The 20,591-nt window shown below is 41.5% G+C and overlaps 1 protein-coding gene across 1 annotated transcript; it reads right to left on the reverse strand.

Annotated features, from left to right (window-relative positions):
- Positions 1-1,523: 1,523 nt before the first annotated feature.
- On the reverse strand, positions 1,524-19,755 carry LOC113015825 (uncharacterized). The gene is made up of 6 exons (XM_026158177.1): positions 19,643-19,755; positions 17,253-19,195; positions 12,698-12,746; positions 10,750-10,819; positions 6,991-8,678; positions 1,524-4,274 (listed from the first exon to the last, which is right to left on the reverse strand). Exons 1-6 carry the CDS (start codon positions 19,659-19,661, stop codon positions 1,753-1,755), a joined length of 6,291 nt encoding a protein of 2,096 aa, XP_026013962.1. The 5' UTR covers positions 19,662-19,755; the 3' UTR covers positions 1,524-1,752.
- Between the last annotated feature and the right edge of the window lie 836 nt (positions 19,756-20,591).

Genomic DNA, 20,591 nt, shown 5'->3' on the forward strand with positions numbered 1-20,591 from the left:
CATGCAGGACCTTGGAGTAGGGGTATGTCACCAGGGTGCAGAGGAGGCTCCCCCCCCCCCCCCCCCCCCCTCTGTCCCCTTCTGGCTGCCTCTGCCTCAATTTTATCCCACAACTTAGACATTCACATTACTCACACTCTCATTACACATACATATAGGATCTTGGGGGTGGGCACGATACACGGAAAAAAAACAAAAAAAAGCAAAAAACAAAAAAAAAAACAGGAAATAAAATTGGACCCACCCATCATTAAACCTTCACTGTAATCAAATACAACAGAAAATGATGCATTTCCTTGTGAACCATGCAAAGAACATAAAGCTCTTAGGCTGTTGGCTATAAATTGCTAATGCAACCCAACTCAAACTTTAATAAATTTAGGTCAGTTGTAATATCCAAAACTAACCACCTTGAATTATTCACTTACTATATCAATTAATACATTTATATTAATGTGATTGAAATTACAGAAATGTACAAACTGAATTCCTGTTATTACTGCAGCCCACCTGCAGTACGTTTGTGATCCACCAGGGGGCCCTGATAAGACACCATGCTTTTGTATACTGAAAATATGTAGCGTTTATATACTACAGTGTGTGTGTGTGTGTGTGTGTGTGTGTGTGTGTGTGTGTGTGTGTGTGTGTGTGTGTGTGTCAGTCACAGCACAGGAGCACCACAGGTGACCGTACTCTCGCCTTTTCTCTTCACCCTGTACACTCCTGATTTCACTCACAGCGGTGTGATCTGTAAAAAAATTATTCTTGGACAATTCTGCAGCTGTGGGATTTGTCAGAGGTGGGAAGGAGTCAGTACAGGGATCACATGGATCACTTTGTTGAGTAGTGAGGTTACAATTCAATTCAATTCAATTTTATTTATATAGCGCCAAATCACAACAAAAGTCGCCTCAAGGCGCTTCATCGCTTGTAGCAATGGTGGCAGAGTGTGGGAAGACCAAGCCCAATTTCAACTTGTTGGGAGAATTTGCTTTTGTGTGGCAGTGAACTACACTGAACAAAAATATAAACGCAACACTTTTGCTCCCATTTTTTAAAGATCTGAAACATTTTCTACATGCACAAAGGCAAGGCAAGGCAAGTTTATTTGTATAGCACAATTCAACAACAAGGTGATTCAAAGTGCTTTACAGAGACATTAGAAACAAGAACAAATAAAAAGCATGATTTAAAATTGAAAGACCCATGACTCTCAAATATTGTTCACAAATCTGTCCAAATCTGTGTTAGTGAGCACTTCTCTTACCTGTTACAGTGTCTCTAATTTGCAGAACTGGTCCTATTCTTAGCACCTCTTGTTTTTTGTTTTTGGTGAATGTGAGTGAGATCTTATGGATCTCTGCCACCCCCTTGCTGTAAGAATGTGTTAAAGGAAATCTCAGTAATGACTAGTTTCAGAAACGTCTTTTTAAATTATGTACATTTTATTATATTTGACATAAAAAAACAAAAAACTAATATCTTTTGCATATATTTTTAAGCAAAAACAGAGAAAACATCCAGAAACATTACATTTGAGCAAGGGATACAAAACCTAATGCATGTGTATGCATCATTCTTACTTCTTATTCTTTCTTCATCTTATCGCTCCACTGCTCACAAATCATTTAAGATGAATTATTACAGCTTTAAGGATGTTGTGATAAGTTGTATGATTGCTTCTGGCCTATTTGCCATCCTGGTGATCTTTCGGATGATTAAACTCTGATCTCTAGCAGCACCTCAGAAAATTCAAAGTCCTCGGGTCTCTGCCTCTCGCAGAGGCCGTAGGATGACTTCCCTCTTGTAGGAGAAGCGGGTGAGTTTCACTTTGTGGTACAACCTCTCACTGCGCTGGAGTAGGTGATAAAGTGAAATGGTGAACTTAGCCAGAGCCAATGTGCAGATAATCTCTACCACCAGAATAACAATGTAAACCTTCAGATGAGTTTTGCACTGCTGAACTTTTGTGCTGTCTTGAGGAACAAAGTAAGCTTGCTGCTGCTCTGAGGTTGTCACGTTCAGACAGGAGAAGATCACTGGAGTGGGTGGAGGAGATGTAGTTGTTGTAGTAGTTGTGGTTGTACTTGTTGTTGGGGTGGTTGTGGGTGTAGATGTTGTTGTGGGTGCAGTCGTGGTCAGAGTAGTGGTGGTTGCAATTGTAGTCGGGGTGGTTGTGGTTGCAGTTGTGGTTGGGGTGGTTGTAGTTGTTGTGGTAGTCGTGGGTGCAGTTGTTACTGGGGTGGTTGTGGGTGTAGTTGTCGTAGTCAGGGATGTAGTGGTGGTTGTAGGTGTAGTTGTGGTTGGGGTGGTCGTGGCTGTAGTTGTTGTCATGGGTGTAGTTGTGGTTGGGGTGGTTGTGGGTGTAGTTGTGGTTGGGGTGGTTGTGGGTGTAGTTGTGGTGGTCGTGGGTGTAGTTGTGGTTGGGGTGGTCGTGGGTGTAGTTGTTGTCGTGGGTGTAGTTGTGGGTGTAGTTGTTGTGGTGGTCGTGGGTGGAAGTGTTGTTGTGGGTGTAGTTGTGGGTGTAGTTGTTGTGGTAGTCGTGGGTGGAAGTGTTGTCGTGGGTGTAGTTGTTGTCATGGGTGTAGTTGTGGTTGGGGTGGTCGTGGGTGTAGTTGTTGTCGTGGGTGTAGTTGTGGTTGGGGTGGTCGTGGGTGTAGTTGTTGTCATGGGTGTAGTTGTGGTTGGGGTGGTCGTGGGTGTAGTTGTGGGTGTAGTTGTGGTTGGGGTGGTCGTGGGTGTAGTTGTTGTCATGGGTGTAGTTGTGGTTGGGGTGGTCGTGGGTGTAGTTGTTGTCATGGGTGTAGTTGTGGTTGGGGTGGTCGTGGGTGTAGTTGTGGGTGTAGTTGTTGTGGTAGTCGTGGGTGGAAGTGTTGTCGTGGGTGTAGTTGTGGGTGTAGTTGTTGTGGTAGTCGTGGGTGGAAGTGCTGGGCAAATCAGCTGATCCTGTGTTAATGAGGGCATTTTCGTCCCTTTCAAATCTTCGGGACACTCACAGAGTGGAGGAGATGTGAGCTTTGCAGCATTTCTGGTCACCCAGCTGTGGAAGGCTTTCAGGTTACAGTCGCAGAGCCACGGGTTGTTACTGAGGTCAAGCTTCCCGAGCTTTCCTAATGGGTCAAAAATATCTCCAGGAAGCGTCTGGAGGTTGTTGTGAGCAAGCTTGAGAGTGGCTAGTGATTGTAGCTTTTCAAACAGATCTTCATCCAGTGACTCTATCATGTTGTTCTGTAGATTCAGTTCTGTGAGCTTTTCTGGGCCTTCAAAGTATTCAGGGGACAAGGTGACGAATTTATTCTTCGACAGGTCCAGCTTCCTGATTTTCTTCAGAGGGCCAAAAACTCCTTTAGGGAGACTGGAGAGATTGTTTTGCTGGAGGCTTAATTCGGTCAATTTGGGCATTTCTCCAAACAGCACTGGTGGCAAACTTTTCAGCCTGTTGTTCTTCAGGGTCAGTGTTTTAAGCTGAGGGAAGCCAACAAAATACCCCTCAGGAAAAGTAGTTAGAAGATTATTGTCCAGCAACAGTTTAGTCAGTTTGTTTTTATGAGGGAACAGATTGGGAGGCAATTCTTCTATCTGGTTTCCATGCAAGCTGATTTCCTTTAAGTTTGGTAAATTCTGAAACAAGTCTTCAGGAATGGTGGTCAGCTGATTCTCATAAAGTCGGAATGCCTCCAGCTTGTTTAGGTTGGAGAACCAGTGAGTTGACACAGCAGAGAGATTGTTTTTACCCAAATGGAGCATTAAAAGGTTGTCAAGACCGTCAAATGTCTCATCTTCAATCAACTTAATCTCATTCAAATTCAACAGGAGGTGTCTTAGTTTTTTAAGGCCTTCAAACAAACCTTTATCAAGTCTTTGAAGCTTGTTAGATTTGAGTACGAGTTCCTCCATGTTGCTGAGGTCGTTAAAGACTCCTACTGGGAGTGACGTTAATTTGCTGCCAGAGACCTCAATATTTTTCAGGTTTTTCAGTCCCTCGAACGCTCCCAGCTCGATGGATGATATGTTACTGTTTATGAACTCCACCTTTTCAAGCTGTGGGTTTTCAGCAAAGGCTCCTTTTGGTATTGTTGTAATATGGCTAACCAAAAAAAAGACTTCTGTCACTTTGGGTCTGAGAGAGCGTGGGATTTCTGTAGCTGAGCTAAAAACTGCCTGGTTCTCTTTGGGGCAGTCAGTCGCCTTTTCACATGGTTGGGTTTCAGCCAGTGAAAAGTCAGGCATGAAAAGTAGAAAGAAAACGATGATCTCGCCTCTGGACATTTTTATTCACTAGAAAAAGAAAAAAATATTTTTACCCTCATGCAAAATTTTCAAGAATTACATTTTGGTTTGTAATTTAGCATGATTTGTTTTTAATGCATCAAATTCAGACCTGCAATTTCTCTGGAAAATCTTTTTTTTTTAAACCTAGTCAAATATCAAAGAAAAGGGTACCTACCAGGTTATTTCTTTTGGAGGATGAAGCTCCAGCAAAAACGAGACACATGCGAGTTAGGTAATTATTACTGAGGCTCCAACAGGCTGTAAGTCTGTTGCATCTGAGGCGTGGCGCAGCACACTTCTGCAGCCCGAGATAAGAGCAAGGCATCAGTTTTTTAGTTACTGCACACGTCTACAGAGTGCATTCAAGATTGTGGAGTTTTTCTTTAACGTCATACATAGCTGTGTGATTAATGTTTAACACATGCTTAACACAATATTTCAGGCCAGTTAAAACGCACATGTGTTTGTTATTTTGGTTTTTTACTTCCTCACTGGAACAGCACGAAAAAATGCACAACATCATTTTTGATGAATTTGTTGCTTCCAGTTTGTAATCATAGGCAAGCTTCAGGTGGAACTTTTGGATTCCAGCTAAAGTATTTCAGACTTTATCGTGACTGTTTTCCATTAGATGGCAGTGTAATGGAAGGTACTGTGGATGTAGAATGGATTTTACCAAGAGGATAGTAGATGTAACTGGGTGTTTAACCCAGGGTATTGTGTTTTGGACTTCTTAGTTTAATTTGTTTTCCATCTCTTACATTACCTGGTTGGTTTTTATCGTCTGAGTCTCCCTCTGTTCTTTGCTGTGTCTTCCCTCATAGCAGCGTGTCTCCCTGACACGCTGTTTGTTTGCTGTTTGTTTGCTGTTTGCTGCTATAACTACACATGTTTCTTGTTCAGCTATTTATTTATGAGTGACTTATGTATGTATGTATGTATGTATGTATATATATATATATATGTATATATTGTACTATTCTTAGTTAGTGTATTGTCTGTCTTGTCTTAATGTTGGCTTATAATGGAGCACTGTAACAAAAATAATTTCCCCCAGGGATCAATAAAGTATTCTGATTCTGATTCTGACACGTGTTGTCCTTATATACCTGTACTCTGATTTCCAGTTCTTGCCCTGGAGAAGTTTTTGCTCTTTTGTTATTTCTGTGGATAGTCAGCATTACAGTTAGATTTTAAGTTTACTTATTGTTTTCTAAGTCCTCTGTTTGGGTCCACATCCTGCCTCCCACACAGCCGGACCTTGACAATGGTACTCATGCTGACACTCTGTACTTGGCTATTATGTATGGATTTATGTGATTGAAGCGTGAGGCTTGCCTTGTTTCTTTTAATTTTACCATATTAAAATAAATGAATTAAAAAAAATTAGTGGGCGGCACGGTGGCACGGTGGTTAGCACTGTTGCCGCACAGCAAGAAGGTCCTGAGTTCAATTCCAGCATCAGGCCGGGGTCTTTCTGTGTGGAGTTTGCATGTTCTCTCCGTGTTTGCGTGGGTTCCCTCCGGGTACTCCGGCTTCCTCCCACCGTCCAAAGACATGCAGCTTGTGGGGATAGGTTAATTGGATAATCCAAATTGCCACTAGGTGTGAATGTGAGAGTGAAAGTGAGTGTGAATGGTTGTCTGTCCCTGTGTGTTGGCCCTGCGACAGACTGGCGACCTGTCCAGGGTGTACCCCGCCTCTTGCCCTATGACAGCTGGGATAGGCTCCAGCGCCCCCCATGACCCTGAAAAAGGATAAGTGGAAGTGAATGGATGGATGGAAAAAAAATTAGTACTCCTGGGTTGTTGTTTTTGTTACGTTTTATTAAATGTACAACCCACTATGTCAGTGTCATGCTGAAAACTTTCACGTGTTTAAAATCATTTTCACAAGAATTCAAATATGAAACAATGTATATATTTATATAAATAATGTCAGACTTGTCAAACCTAGTATGAATGGTGAAGCTCAGTAAATAAGAGACAATAAGAGAGCGTGCACATGCTCTCACTAGAAGTGTTGCATTTATTCAGGCTATTGAAGCGTGATGTATAGTATAGTAGAAGAAGAAGAAAGTGTACTTTATTGGTCCCCGTGGGGAAAATCCCTCTCTGCATTTAACCCATTCACTCAGTGAAGCAGTGGGCAGCCACTGGGAACCCGGGGAGCAGTGTGTAGGGACGGTACCTTGCTCAGGGGTACCTCAGGGTAGCTGTTCAGGGGAATCGAACCCCCGACCTTCCGATCATGGGGCCACCACTCTACCTACTGAGCTATCCCTGCCCCTAGTGAACTCCATATTACATCTTTTGTATGTATATTGTAACGCTTTTGCAAAGAAGTTCAACTATTTGCTAAATGTTGGGTTGTTAGCACAAAATCAGCCGTCAAGCTGCAACAATTGTTAATGAAAAACAGTCGTTGGGTGGTTAACTCAACAGGCGAAGCATGTTTCAGTTTACATTCACAAATATGTCCAGGTTGGCCAAAAGTTGTTAAGGCATTTGTTGTTACAGTTAGTATTTAAGATGGCATCTCTTTCCTCAAAGATGCACAGTCAGGAAGACACACTGAGGGGTAAATCTGATGAATAAAACTGAAAGGTAATGAACTCTCTGGTGCCTTTCAGGCTCAATTACCAACTCTCCAAAGTCGCCCTCTAAAAGTTCTTCGTGTGCTTTGTTTGAATTGCAGTCTACAGCACAGAGTTCGTACTCCTGCGGCCTATATTCCCCGTGCCACTCTTATTTCTCCTCCAGCAAATACAGCTGATAATTACAGTGCTGATGATGACAGTGCACACTACTGCGATGACAATTAGGGTGATTGAAATATCACGAGAAATGCTTCCAGTATTCCCTTGTCCACTCCTGGTTACCTTTTCATACTCTGAGGTGGGGGTCGTCTTGACAGCTGGTGAGGGAGTGCTTCTTTTGGCTGGAGGTGTATGTGGCCTCCTCCTCTTCTCTGTTGAGGTCAGCACGGGCTCCTGAGTAGAGCTGAGAGATACCAAGTTCTCATCTGCCAGCAAAGCAATCATCTCGCCATTCAGACTGGAAGGAGCGTCACAGACCACAAGGCTTTGGTTAGTCTTTGATGGGTACTGCTTCAACCAGTCCCTAAGTGGCAGAATATCCTTGTCACACCTCCAGGGATTTTGCTGGAGGAGTACTTCCTCTGATGCAGTAAGGGCGTCTAAACTCTCCTGTGGTAGGTTAGGGAGGGAATTGTTTCGCAGGTCTATCTGTCCCAGGTGGGTCAGACCCTGGAGGAAACCACGTGGGAGGGATTTGATGAAGTTGTTTTCCAGAGAAATGTTGACCAGTCTTGGTAGCACCTGGAAAGTCCCAGCTTGCAGGGTCGTGATCAGATTGGTGTGCAGGGATACCTCTCCCAGCTGTTCCAATCCTCTAAATGCACTGGTGGATACATAACTAATCCGGTTACGACTGAGGACCAGGAGGCGTAACTGAGTCAGGTTCCTGAACGTGTCATTTTCCACACGACTCAGCTTGTTGTCATACAGCCACAGCTCCTTAAGGGCCGTGGGCCCAAACACCCTTGGCCCCAGAGTCTCCAGCTGGTTTTCATACAGGGAGATCTGGGAAAGATTTGGCACGTTTAGGAAGATCCCTTCTGGGAGAGATGTGATCTTGTTGTTGGAGAGAAACAGCTTCTGGAGTTTTGGAGTCTTGGAGAACAGGTCACGGTGGAGGTGAGTGATTTGGTTGTCTTGTAGTGACAGCTCTCCCAGGTTTACAAGGTCATCCAAAGTACCAACTTGAAGCTCCTGTAGCATGTTTCTATTAAGGCGTAAAGTTATGATCTGAGAAAGACCCTTAAAGGTTTCTCTAGATAGCTGGCTGACTTTGTTACCAGAAAGGGAAAGGTAGCTCAACTGTTTCAGTGGATGAAAAGTTTCCACAGGTACTGCAGTGAAAAGATTCCTACTAAGGTCAAGTCTTCTAAGCTCGGTCAACAGGGAAAACCACTGAGGCCGAAGTACTAAGAGGTTGTTGATGCTTAGTGTCAAAGCCTCAAGTTTCTGCAGATTTTTCAACAAGGCTTCTGGCAGATCCTGCAGTTGGGTACCAGTTAATGTTAAGGACCCGATATGTGGTGTTGAATTAAACGTGCCAGGGCGCACTTCCCTCAAAAGAGATTCTTTAATTAGCAACAAATCCAACGAATTCGTCATGTGTTCTGGCTCCAGAGAGTTAAAACTGCATTTTGAAAAATAGAGTTTGGTGGCAGATGACGGCAGCGGCATGGGGAAGTTTGACAGGCCAACGCATTGGACTGTGCTTCCTCTACATTGGCATCCATCCGGACACGCCCAGACAACACTGAGGGCCATGAGAAGTAGGAGTACAGGAAGTGTCGTTGGCAGCTCCATTATTGCCCTAAAATAGAAGAAACATATGTTGATTGGTTACATGCCAAAGTCACTAAACAAATCAGTGTGAGCCATGTTTGTTGCCATATTTAAGAAAAAGAAGTCTGGATACATTAAGATTGTGTACAACCTGTGGGGATTTTGCTTTATGTGGAAGGCCAGCAAGCGCTCATTAAACAAACGCTGTTATTTTTGCTTACGAAAGTAACTGAACTGCTCCACTTTGGATATTCATGAGGGAAAATGGACATTGTTGCATTTCTGGTGTGTTAACGCCACTGGACCTACTCTGAAATTTGATTTATTATTGCAAAACCTTTTTGCTTACAGGGCAGTAAAGAAAAGGATTTATCTCCTCTCCATGTCAGATTGGGATTCTCTGCTCCCAGAACCATCACAATGATAGGAAAGTTCTACTGAATGCAGCTCTAATTAGTAACAGTGTCTTCATGGTGTAGCCTCTGAGTTTGTGTTTCGTCCAGGAAGCCGACATTTGCATAAATTAATCCAATGTTGCCCGTAGCTAGGAGCACTGCCCACCAACAGAACTGACTGCTAAATGCTTGGCAGGCCTCTGGCAGCAAAACCGTGTATGCAGCATTTGTGTTAAGCAGTAATTTTGAACCACTCATGCCTGAATAATTTGTTTTGCAAAATTTTTTGAAAGTGAACACTGAATATTTGTTAGCAAATGAAATTCAGTGTTTTGTCTGCTTCTCAGCATGCCAGACTGCCTGCACAAGTTTGGAAGCTGAGCCGTTCTCACTGTTTGTAGAGGCACAGACGGCTCCTGGAACAAAACCTTGCCAGCATCATGACCTGCTTCTCCACACAAATTCACCAAATTCACAGTCCTGCAACTGAGGGCTGGCAAGCCTGAGTTGCTTCTCAGTAGATGAGATGTATTAGTTTGCAACAAGAGTGTCTTTCAGGAAGGAACTTTGTAAAGACAAAATAAAATATCCTTCAAACGAACTCAAAGGCATCAGATTTCTTAACTTCCTTCTTTTCCTTTTTTTTCATCAAAAGCAGGAGGTCATAAAATCCATGCTGGTCCGTCCCAGCTGCTCACATTTTAACACATTTTTTCTGTTTTCATTAAAAGGTTGGAGAGGTGGTACTAGATTCCTGCTGTGAGGGTGAAGTCATTGTTTCCACTGCTATTACAATTTTATAACGTTTACATGATTTCTAGCCATACTAACATAATACCTCATTTAATTCCTCATAATTCTTATTTCTTTTAACTTTCCTATAAGAGACACCGAACAGTTTCATGATTATTTCCTTTTTCTTTCCTGCTGTGAATGTGGCCGGTCAGAGTTCAGACTTTAGTCATAGACGGGTTTCTAATTACCGAACTACTGAAAAATAAAATTTAGGTATCCGTGGAATACCCTTCCTTTTGTTATATGGGATCATTTTCGCCGTATTAAAAAGCGGAGGAGCCAGCAGGAGGGAGAAGAAAAGGTAAATTAACACCTAAACTATGTGTCATCTCTGGCAGACTTTATCCTCTCAGTCCAACCCAAACCCACTGTCATTTCGTCACTGGGACAGCCTGAAATGATCTGTGTTGTAATATAATGGTTAAACCATTTCCAGTTCACCAGTAATTCCTTAGATGTTTTTCTCCCTTCGATAATTAAAGGCTCAGAACATTATGTTCTGTGAAAAGAGCGTAGGAGCAGAGCTGCAGAAGGCCATGCATGTTTTATTTAGCATGTTTTGATGAACACCGTAGCTGACATGACATAAAAAATACACTTTGTCATGTAATTCAAAACGTAACTCTTATAATAATGACATATTAAAAAGCTAATTGTTTTACACATGAAAACACATGACTATACAACGTATTATAAATTTAATATTTAAAAAATAACAAGAAGAAAAACTAACATTATATCTTATTCCACATTACTGTCACCGACTTCTTTATCTTGTTTGTTTCCTGTTACATTTACCTCAGAAATATACTGGACACATCTTAAGTCTTAAGTAAATAAAAGTTTTAAAAAAAGAAAAAGTCAAATAAAGGAACAAAGTAGGCCAGCGTGCTGTTTTGCTGAGCTTACCTCTCGTGCTGCGATCCCTGAACAGAGACAGTGAGTCGGTGTGGAGTTCTTTTATGTGCGTCCTCCCTTCCTCCTCAGTTTTACTAATCCTCTGAAAGTTTCCAGCACTGCCTGAACTTTCACACCATCACATTTTCCTGCTCTTCGTCATCAGTCAAATTTTATAAGTCAGCTTTTTTTCTCTCTGTCTCACACAAGAAATGTGTAGATCCTGTTTCTGAGCTTCCTGGCCGTCCCCCGGCCCCCTCGGTGTCTCACACACACTCACCCTTTTTTTCTAAATGTGGTGGAGGGGGATCAGACCAGCAGAAGCCCCACCCTCTGGTACCAGCCTGGGACTGAACTGATTTTGTGTTTATGTGGGTATTTGGTCTCTGTTTCATCTTAGCAAAGACACTTTTTTTAATGCCTCAAGCTTCTTTATTTAATGGACAAGGAAAGATGTATATGTGTGCTAGAGGTTACAGGAAGGGTGACAAGTGACTCTGGACAGAACAATGGAGATTGTTTTGTGTTTTTAGTTTGTGGCAATGTTGTTTGTGTGTCTGCTTGGGTGTGCAAAGTATGGTCTGCACATATCTTTGGAGTAACATTCATGGTATGCTTGTAAATGGATGGGTTTGGTTTCCCAAATCCACTTTTAGGGACAGACTGTAACACAATCCACCCACAAACACACTGAATGAGCGTTCACTCTCTCTGCTGTAACAAAAATGATACATTTTCTATTCATTTTCTTATTATTTTCATATCATAATGAAAGTCTTGTGCGGGTAAGTTCAGGAACAACTTTTAGCATTTAGTACATCTGGATAGAATTAAGCAACGAAGCTTTCCTTGCCTCTACAGCTTTTGCTCGTGTTGTGTGCATATTTCTCATGTGAGCCAAACACGCTATTACAAAACAGAGTGGAACGGTTTCTTTGATATCACAAACAGTAAAGGGAATTATTATGTGATTAAGCTTTAGTGCTAAATTTGTCTTGTTTTCTGGTTTTTAGGTGAAAAAGATGGCTCTGATCTGCCAGTGATATGCAGCTTTTAGCTTTTAAACTCTATCACACAGGAAACTACTGGAAACAGATAATGAGGGTGGAGCTCATCTAAAGGCAGATGTTGCTGCAGTGCACAAAACTGTCCTAAACACTTTTATTGCAATATTGAAACATAAATAATTGTGTTTTATAACTGATTTGATTTACATGCCTCCGACATGAGAGCTATTGTATGTTTTTAGTTTTGCATATTTTACTATAAAGCAAATCTATCCCACATTCTGTGTACAATAGCTTCTAAATTAGTATCCCAAAAGACTGCATGACAAGATAGCATTTTCTGTTCTTCTGTTCAAGGTGCTTTCTATTGTAAGGTAAAGACCCTGCAATAATAGAAAAATCCCATCAAATAGATGCAACTCTGCGAGAAAGTACTTGCAAAGAAAAAGAGGAAGATTGACAGGAAGAAACCTCTGGGACAGACAGAGTTTAATAACCAATAACTAATGATTAAATGCAAAATGGTCCGAGTTTATTATCCTGTTAATTCTACAGTTTTCAGTAAAAGAGTTCAGGATAAAAAGAATTTCCTGCTGGAAACGCATGGCATATGTTTATTATTGACATTTGATTAGTACTAGTATTAGTATTAGGTGCTCTTCACAGGTATGGGCGTGGCTGCCTAGTAGCCAGTGGCATGTCTGATTCCACTTACACTCACCTCGTTTCTCCTCTCTATTCCTCACTGGATTGTTGAACTAAAATTGTCATGTTGTAGTGAGACTGGACTCTCCTGATAGGTGAAGCATGTTTTCTTGTTCCTGAGTAAGATTACCCACTCACCGTGTTTTTGCACCTGCCTGTCTTACCTGTGGACAAAGCTGCCTGATCCACTCGCGTCCACAAAGAAACACTTATCTGGATTCAAGCCTGTGAAAGCTGGGGACACGTACCTGCACACCAGTTTGTGGAGAAACAGTGAATTCCTTCCCCCATGAGAGCCTGTGAGAACAAACAGGAAAACCAGCGCGCTCAGCTTCAATCCAGACAAACCAGCTTAATGGTGCTGAACCATAGAAATGTCAACTTATGAGTGAGGACCGGTATACAGTATTTAATGTTACGGAGCAGTTAGAAAAGCTTCAGCACTTGCCTTTCCTCAGCATTCAATTCAATTCAAGTTATTTATACAGCCTCAAATCGCCTCAAGGTGCTTTATTTTGTAAGGAAATCCTACAATAATACATACAGAGAAAAACCCAACAATCATACGACTGCCTATGAGCAAGCGCTGTGGTGACAGTGGGAAGGAAAAACTCCCTTTTAACAGGAAGAAACCTCCGGCAGGGGTGGAGCCATCTGCTGTGACTGGTTGGGGTGAGAGCATTTAAAGAAATGCTTTAAATGCACTATTACAAACTTACACATGTAACTGTGAGTGCTGAAGTTCTCAGTCATAAAATCAACTGACCAGAACATGCAATCTGTGACAACTGAAAACACTTAGCTGTGAGTTACAGAGCCATGTGAAGATACCAAGCTTTGAAATCCTTTCACAGATTTACAGACTGATCAAATGTTCACCTTATTATTTCAGTGAACTTCAGTGAACACATAATATATAAAAAAGAAGCCGGATTGAGCAGGGTTACAGTTATAGCTGCTCTTCTTTGTGATGTAACGAGTGCATGTTCTTTACGGAGGATTTAGAAAGGAATATTAGGATATGTACATTCAGTATGACTCAACTTACAGCCTGTTTTTTTCAAATTTTATTTGTCACGTACACAGTCATACACAGTACGATATGTAGTGAAATGCTTGGACAACTGCTCGTGACCTAAAGAAAACAAAAAAGGAAAAGGCTATGAATAAGATAGGAAATAAATATGAAAAATTAAAAAGGGTAAATTTAACTAAGAAGGAATAAAATATAAATTAAGGTTAAAAATGAAATAACTGTACAACACAAATTAGAATGAAGGGTAAATTTAACTGGGAAAGAATAAGATAAAATATATAAATTAAAGTTGAAAATAAAATAACTGTACAACAAAATACACAATATAGAACTATATAAGAATGTATGAAGAAATATAAATAAATATATACACAATAACAGCAGCTGTACAAGCATTAACCGGAAATGAAGAATATAGTGACCAGTGTTGTGCAAAAACAAAGTCCAGAAAGTCCAGTGTGTGTGTAAGAACCATATGTGTGGGTCAGTACTGTGTGGTGGTGTGATTGAGAGACCGTATCGCCTGCGGGAAGAAGCTCCTCCTCAGTCTCTCTGTGTTGGTCTTCAGGGAGCAGAATCGCTTTCCTGACCTCAGCAGAGAGAACAGTCTGTTGGCTGAGGTCCTTCACCATCTTCCTGGCCTTGGTCCAGCACCGCCTGCTGTAGATTGAGTGCAGGTCAGGGAGCTCGGAGCGGATTGTGCGCTCAGCTGACCGCACAACCCTCTGTAGAGCTCGTCTGTCCTGCATGGTGCTGTTCCCGAACCAGGTTAAGATGTTTCCCGTCAGGATGCTCTCTATGGTGCACGAGTAAAAGTTCCTGAGCACCTTGGAGGGCAGTTGGAAGTCTGTCAAGCGTCTGAGGTGGTAGAGACGCTGTCGGGCCTTTTTCACCACGGTGTTGATGTGACAGGACCATGACAGGTCCTGCGTGATGTGAACTCCGAGGTATTTGAAGCTGTCCACTCTCTCCACTGGGCACTCGTTGATGACGGGGGTCTGGCAGTTCCTCTCCTGCTTAGTGCTGAAGTCCACTATCAGCTCCTTTGTCTTACTGACGTTTAGAAGGAGGTTGTTCCTCTGGCACCAGTTCTTCAGATTCCTATTTTTTAAATAAACAGCTTATTATTGGGCTTAAGATAAGATAAGATAAGATAGAACTTTATTAATCCCTCGGGTGGGTTCCTCTGGGAAATTCGACTTCCAAAAAAAGCACAGCAACGACCAAAGTTACAGTTACAGAACTGTTATATATATATATATATATATACACACACACACACACACACACACACACACACACACACACATATATAAATACAGAGACAAATATAAATAAAATATACAAAGGGGATAAATAGAATAAATAGGAATAAAAAATAAAAATACAAGTGAATTGCACATTTCAAGTATTGAGTCTATTGCACTGTTGACTATTTACAAAAAGTATTGCACAAGGTATTGTACAGTGAGGTGAAGAGGCACTACAGCTTAGTTGTTCCCCCCTCCTTTGTCCCCCTGTCTCCCCTCCCTCTCCCCTCCAGAGAGGAGTTAAACAGTCTGATGGCGTGTGGGACAAAGGAGTTTTTAAGTCTGTTAGTTCTTGTCTTGGGGAGAAGCAACCTGTCACTGAACAGACTCTTCTGGTTGTTTATGGCCGTGTGCAGAGGATGCCCAGCATTGTCCATAATGTCCATCAGCTTAATCAAGAGCATTAAAATTCCACCCTGCAGCCAAGACTCTGGGAATTCCACATTTGCTCATGTTTTGGGAAATCCCTCCCAGCTGGCATTACGGTCAAAGTTAGAAGGTTAACATAGACAAATGAAAGATTCCTCCCAGAGCTATGAATCAACAGGTTTTTGTTTCTCTTCCTAAAGTCTTGTTTTCCACATTGGTCCAATATTTCTTGTGCCCCTGCAGTTTTCCTCTCCCCACGCTGACCCTGTGTATGTGCCCACTGTTGTGTGAGCTCAGCCTGCTGGAAAGTCCTAATCACCAGTTGTCATAGCAATGAACTTGGGCACTGCTCACCAATTCATCCTCTTTTGTTTGCTGCTTGGTTTAGCGTCCAATCACCTCTCGTGGAATTTGTGGCATCTGCCGTCATTTTTAGGGTTTAAAAGACTTGAAAAATTACTGTGACTCAGGCAAATATGGCCCCTTGTTTAGTCTCTACAGAACAATGTGTAATGTCCAACTGTGAGGACAAGCTGCTCACAAATGAAACTTTAAATGTACGAACTTCACCTTTAGTTATTTCCTTTCTCATGAAAAACATTTGTGTCAAAACTTCGGTAGAATTAAAGAGCGGCTTTGTAATGAAACATGTTGCACAGTTATTAAAAAGGGAACTGGGCTGGATGTACGTTCACATTTTTGAGGTTATGACAGAGGCTTGTGAAATTACAGGGGCGTCATTTCATAAATGGATTCGTCATCTCAAAAGCTAAACATACTGACCTCGTGACATCATGGATAGATGTGTTTCCTGTTTTGAACGTTGTTACAAAGATTAGGGCATAATCTTCCTGTGAAGATGTGTAATTCCTTCTGGGAAAGCACATTTCTGTAAATTCCTGAAAAGGAAGTCAAATCCAGATAAGGAATAATGGTTGTTTACAGCAGCTGTTCGAATAACAGGTGCTGTGGGATTAAACAAGATACTCCAAAATCTTGACCACGATCTGCTCAATCGGTCAAATATTTAGCAGTTTGATCACAGAAGTGGACAGGTTTAAGATATTAAAAAAAAACCACTTTAATCATTCATTTTCATGGCATAAAATACAAATGATGACAGCATCACAGCTAACCCTAACCCAGCTTTTAAAAAAGGCCATTACATGAATGCCTTACAAAGAGAAATACACAACAGGCACTGGGTATATAAAGTGTAGCTCACAACACACACAGCTTTAACATTTTGAAATAAACATCTGTAAATAGCACAAATATAAAAGTAGACACTGTCCAGTCGTGCGCTTTCGTCTTGCAGTTTCAAGTATCCACCACTGGAGGGAAACAAATCACCTGCAGCTTTAACACTGACGTGTGTTATCTATAAGCTGCTGAAGCACTGCAGTCTTGGCATAGTAGATAAAACGTACATTTATAAATACAGCAGGCATCAGTGTGTATGACTCGAGACATGGTGAAAGCAAAAGACCAGTGGAAGAAACCAGGTTTTCACTTTATATGCTTGAAAAACAAACAGTGGTCAACAACAGGTGGATTCTTCAGTGGCTCTCTCCGGCTTTAACAGAAACTGTATGACTATAGAATAAACAATGATATATGTATATAAGGCATTATACAATCCTCTCATTTTATCATTATTATCATAATTACACCACAATATTTTTTAAAGAGTTTGAATATGTGCATCATAGCATGAATCTTTTTACCAGTGTTGGGCACTTTTAATTTGAATAATTTGGACATGAACAGGCAGGACTTTAGCAGTCTGCATAGCTACCCAGTTTCAAAATAGACCTAAAATCTTCCCATTTGATTGATGAACATTCAAATATTTGCTCTGTATGCTGACTATTGACAGATATTAGTTTAGCTGTGATATAAAATTAAACACAATACCATCTGAATGTGCTTTTTTCTGAAAAACCCCACAGGGTTCAATTCCATCATATTTCAAAGTCTGATTTTCCTGAGGAAATGTGTTCAGAGAAAACAAACACAGTAATTGTCAGCCGCTAGAAGAGGATCGTTTATCTAGTTGTGCACCAGCCCGATAAGCCAGCGCTACGCCTCATGACGAGCACACTCAGCCTTTAGCTTATACGTGGCCTTGTGGAGGCGATACATGCCATACATGGTAGCAAGAATAAGCGACAACCCTGTAGCTAGAAGAAGGATGTGAGAGAACATGAGGAACCCAGCCAAAGCCGTGTTTGAGGGCAGAAACCACACATACACCCAGCCTTTCTGATGGTTATGGTGGACAAACTCAGGCCCCGGTTCTATCACCAATATGCCATAAAAAGGAGGTGACATGTTCTGAGCAAATTTACCAATAAGTTCAGTGGAAAGTGATGCTGAGAGTGTTGTATCATCTGATGTGGTTGCTTTTACAGTCTGAGTGGTTATTTTGTCAGGGACTTTTTGGGTAGCTCCTTGAGTGGTTTGGATCGCCGCTTCCTTGGATCGAGTAGCCGTTGTGGGGGGTGTGGTTATGGAAGTTAAAGCTGATGTTTGTCCAGAGGTTGACAACATGTGGAGTGGTTGTGTTGGTGACCGGTTCAAATCTTGTAGAGGAAAACTCTTGGCTGTTGTAGCACTGCAAAAGCTGAACTCTTCATCATGCAGCGAGCCAACGGTACGCAGCAGCTGGTAGATTGGAGTGTGACACATCACGTCATCTCTGTCCCAAAGCACATGCTCATTGTGTCTCATCCATCTTGCAATGCCTCTGATAGCACAATTACAATCCCAGGGGTTTCCACTCAGAGTCAGATTCATCAAAGCTGGAAGAGACACAAAAATATCTCCTGGAAGACTGCTAAGGTTGTTATTGTTCAATAAAATTTCAAGAATCTCTCCAAGACCCTTAAAGATATCTTCTGGTAGGCCATACAACTTATTGTCATTGAGGTGAAGTTTCTTCAGGGTGGTTAGTTTGGAGAATAGCTGGGGATGAAGATAATGGAGGTTGTTGGATTTTAGCGAGAGCTTCTGAAGGTTTGGAAGACAGCAGAAAACATCTGGTGGAAGGTCCCTCAGATTGTCATTTAAATGGAAGTTCAGCATAAGCAGCCCAGACATGTTAGCGAACAAATTTCCAGGAACCGTGATGAGGTTGGTGGCATATAGATAGAACTCTGTCATGTCGGGCATGTGACCCATCAGCTCATCTGGTAGAGATAATAGTGGATTCTTGTAAATGGTGAGTTTGACCAACTTTGGCATGTGGTAGAAGCTCTTTTCTGGGATGGCCTGAAGTTGGTTGGAGGATAAGGTCAGGTTTTTCAGGTTCCCCAGAGGCCAGAAGACTTTAGGTGGAAGGCTGGCAATCTGGTTTTGATGGAGTTTTAGCTCCACGAGGTTGATGAGTTTGTCAAAGATGCCAGCTTCTAGAAATTCTAGTTCATTGTAATAGAGTATAAGCTGCTGAAGTTTAGTCAAGGAGTGAAAGATGGTAGGAGGAAGCTTCTTTATGAAGTTCCTTCCAAGATTCAGAAAGGTGAGGTTGGTCAGTCCTTCAAATAGGTCTGGATCAAGACTCCTGAGTTTGTTGCGGCTTAGGTCCAGATCCTGCAACCCACCCAGTCCTTCAAACATGTCTGGATGAATGTTCTCAAACTGGTTCCCATCTAGATGCAGCTGCTCAAGAGCAGCAAGTGGACTGAACACTCGAGGAGGAAGGGTCGACAGATCGTTAGATGACAGCTTGACAGACTTGAGCTGGGGAGCTATGAGGAAAGCCTGAGGATGGACGGTGTGTAGATGACTCTTTATGAGACTGAAACGCAGCAGGAGGTCCAGATTTGCTAAACTTCGCTCATTTAGGACATTCATGTTTGTAACACTGAGCTGCAGCAGGTATGTGTGGAGAGGCAGAGGCGGTATATCAGTGATGGTGGAGCCAGTACACATGGCAGCGCCTTGAGGGTTGCATCGGCAACTGCTGGGGCAAGAACTGCTGTGGGTAAAGTCTGGAATCATAAAGAGCAAGGGCATCATCCACGTGGTGCCTGGGAAGTAAAAATAAAGCCAATGAGAGTCCACATTTTTCTTTATTTCGATTTTAATAACTCATTTTAGTCATTTTATCTGTATAAAAGAAAACTTCACCTCCTGAAGTCTGAGCCATTATAGCGTTTGGAACATGGAGCATTTATTGAACCTTCTGATATTTCAATTAAATGTTTATTTTCATATATATTTTTGCAATTTATTGCTTAAAATAAATTGTGCACTTGGGTTTTTCAGGGAGAAAAAACTGATGACTGAAGTCTCAAAAGCTTTCATGTATCAAATATGAGGCATTAAAGGCTTAAATGGAGTTAATGATGTAGTAACACAGTAATAATAGCAATCATAATGAAAATATTTTTTAAAAATTAAATTATGTTATTTCATAGATACATTTCAAAAGCATTGAACGTGGGGCGGAAAACCAACATAAGCATTTGACTAACCTCTGAAGTAAAGATCCATCACGGATTGTTTGCTCCCGTGCTGCCTGCTGCTCCTCTCTCTACTGCTGTGTTTAGAAGATGCGCACTCTCTGTCTGTCACGCTATCCAGCCCCTGCTTCACCAAGACGTCTGCCCCAGAGACATTATCTCATCCTTCATGCTGCTCAGGCCTTGAGATTAATTCTAGAGTTCAGGCTAGCAAGAAAACGTCAGCATTATGACTTTTGATTTATTTAAAAGTTGGACTCACTTTTCTGGATACTTTAATGCTACAAATTAATGTAAAACTGATGTCATCTTAGTCTTCAGAGCATTTCATGCACTTTGTTCAGTTTGACTTTCCCAATGTGCAACATTTGGTTGGCTATTTGTAAATTCATGTTTTCTATGTTTGAAACCTGCCATCACAAATGTTGACTGACACAGAGGGTGCTGTTTCATTTCCTGTGTATGCAGCTCATGGGCTGGACAGAAACAGATAACGGCCATATCTGCAGCAGGAAAGTTTGGCCGTTTTGTGCATGTACTGTATTGTTACTAAACTAATAAAAGCGAGTAAAGCATACTTGTGTTCACATTGGTAGATTAGTGGGTGAACTCTAATTGTGTTTTAATAATAATAATAATAATAATAACTTTATTTATAAAGTGCTTTCAAAAAAGTGCTGAACATCTCAAGTACAAGCATTTTCAGGTTTGAGCTCATAGACTCTGTCCTTCTGTACAACATTTCTGTAAAGTGTGAGGTTAACAGTCAAAATCACAGAGAGGGAAAATTGTGCAATGAGAGACTTTACCTTGGGACAGATGTTTTGTTCTGGCAGTCAATCAATCAATACTTTATTTATATAGCACATTTAAAGACCGGAGGTACATCAAAGTGCTTCTCAGTAATAAAATATGAAACAAAATTAATTGCATATGGGTACGATAGTAGAGTATAAATAAA

This window comes from Astatotilapia calliptera, chromosome 23 (genome assembly GCF_900246225.1).
Source record: "Astatotilapia calliptera chromosome 23, fAstCal1.2, whole genome shotgun sequence".
NCBI lineage: Eukaryota > Metazoa > Chordata > Actinopteri > Cichliformes > Cichlidae > Astatotilapia > Astatotilapia calliptera.

Bases quoted from the DNA above. Each gene is read 5' to 3' on its own strand.
- LOC113015825 (XM_026158177.1), bottom strand. The intron at 8,679-10,749 runs GTAAGCTCAGCA...CTTCTATTTTAG, and splicing joins CAGGGATCGCAGCACGAGAG to GGCAATAATGGAGCTGCCAA. The intron at 4,275-6,990 runs GTACGAACTCTG...TTTTCTAGTGAA, and splicing joins GGGGAATATAGGCCGCAGGA to TAAAAATGTCCAGAGGCGAG.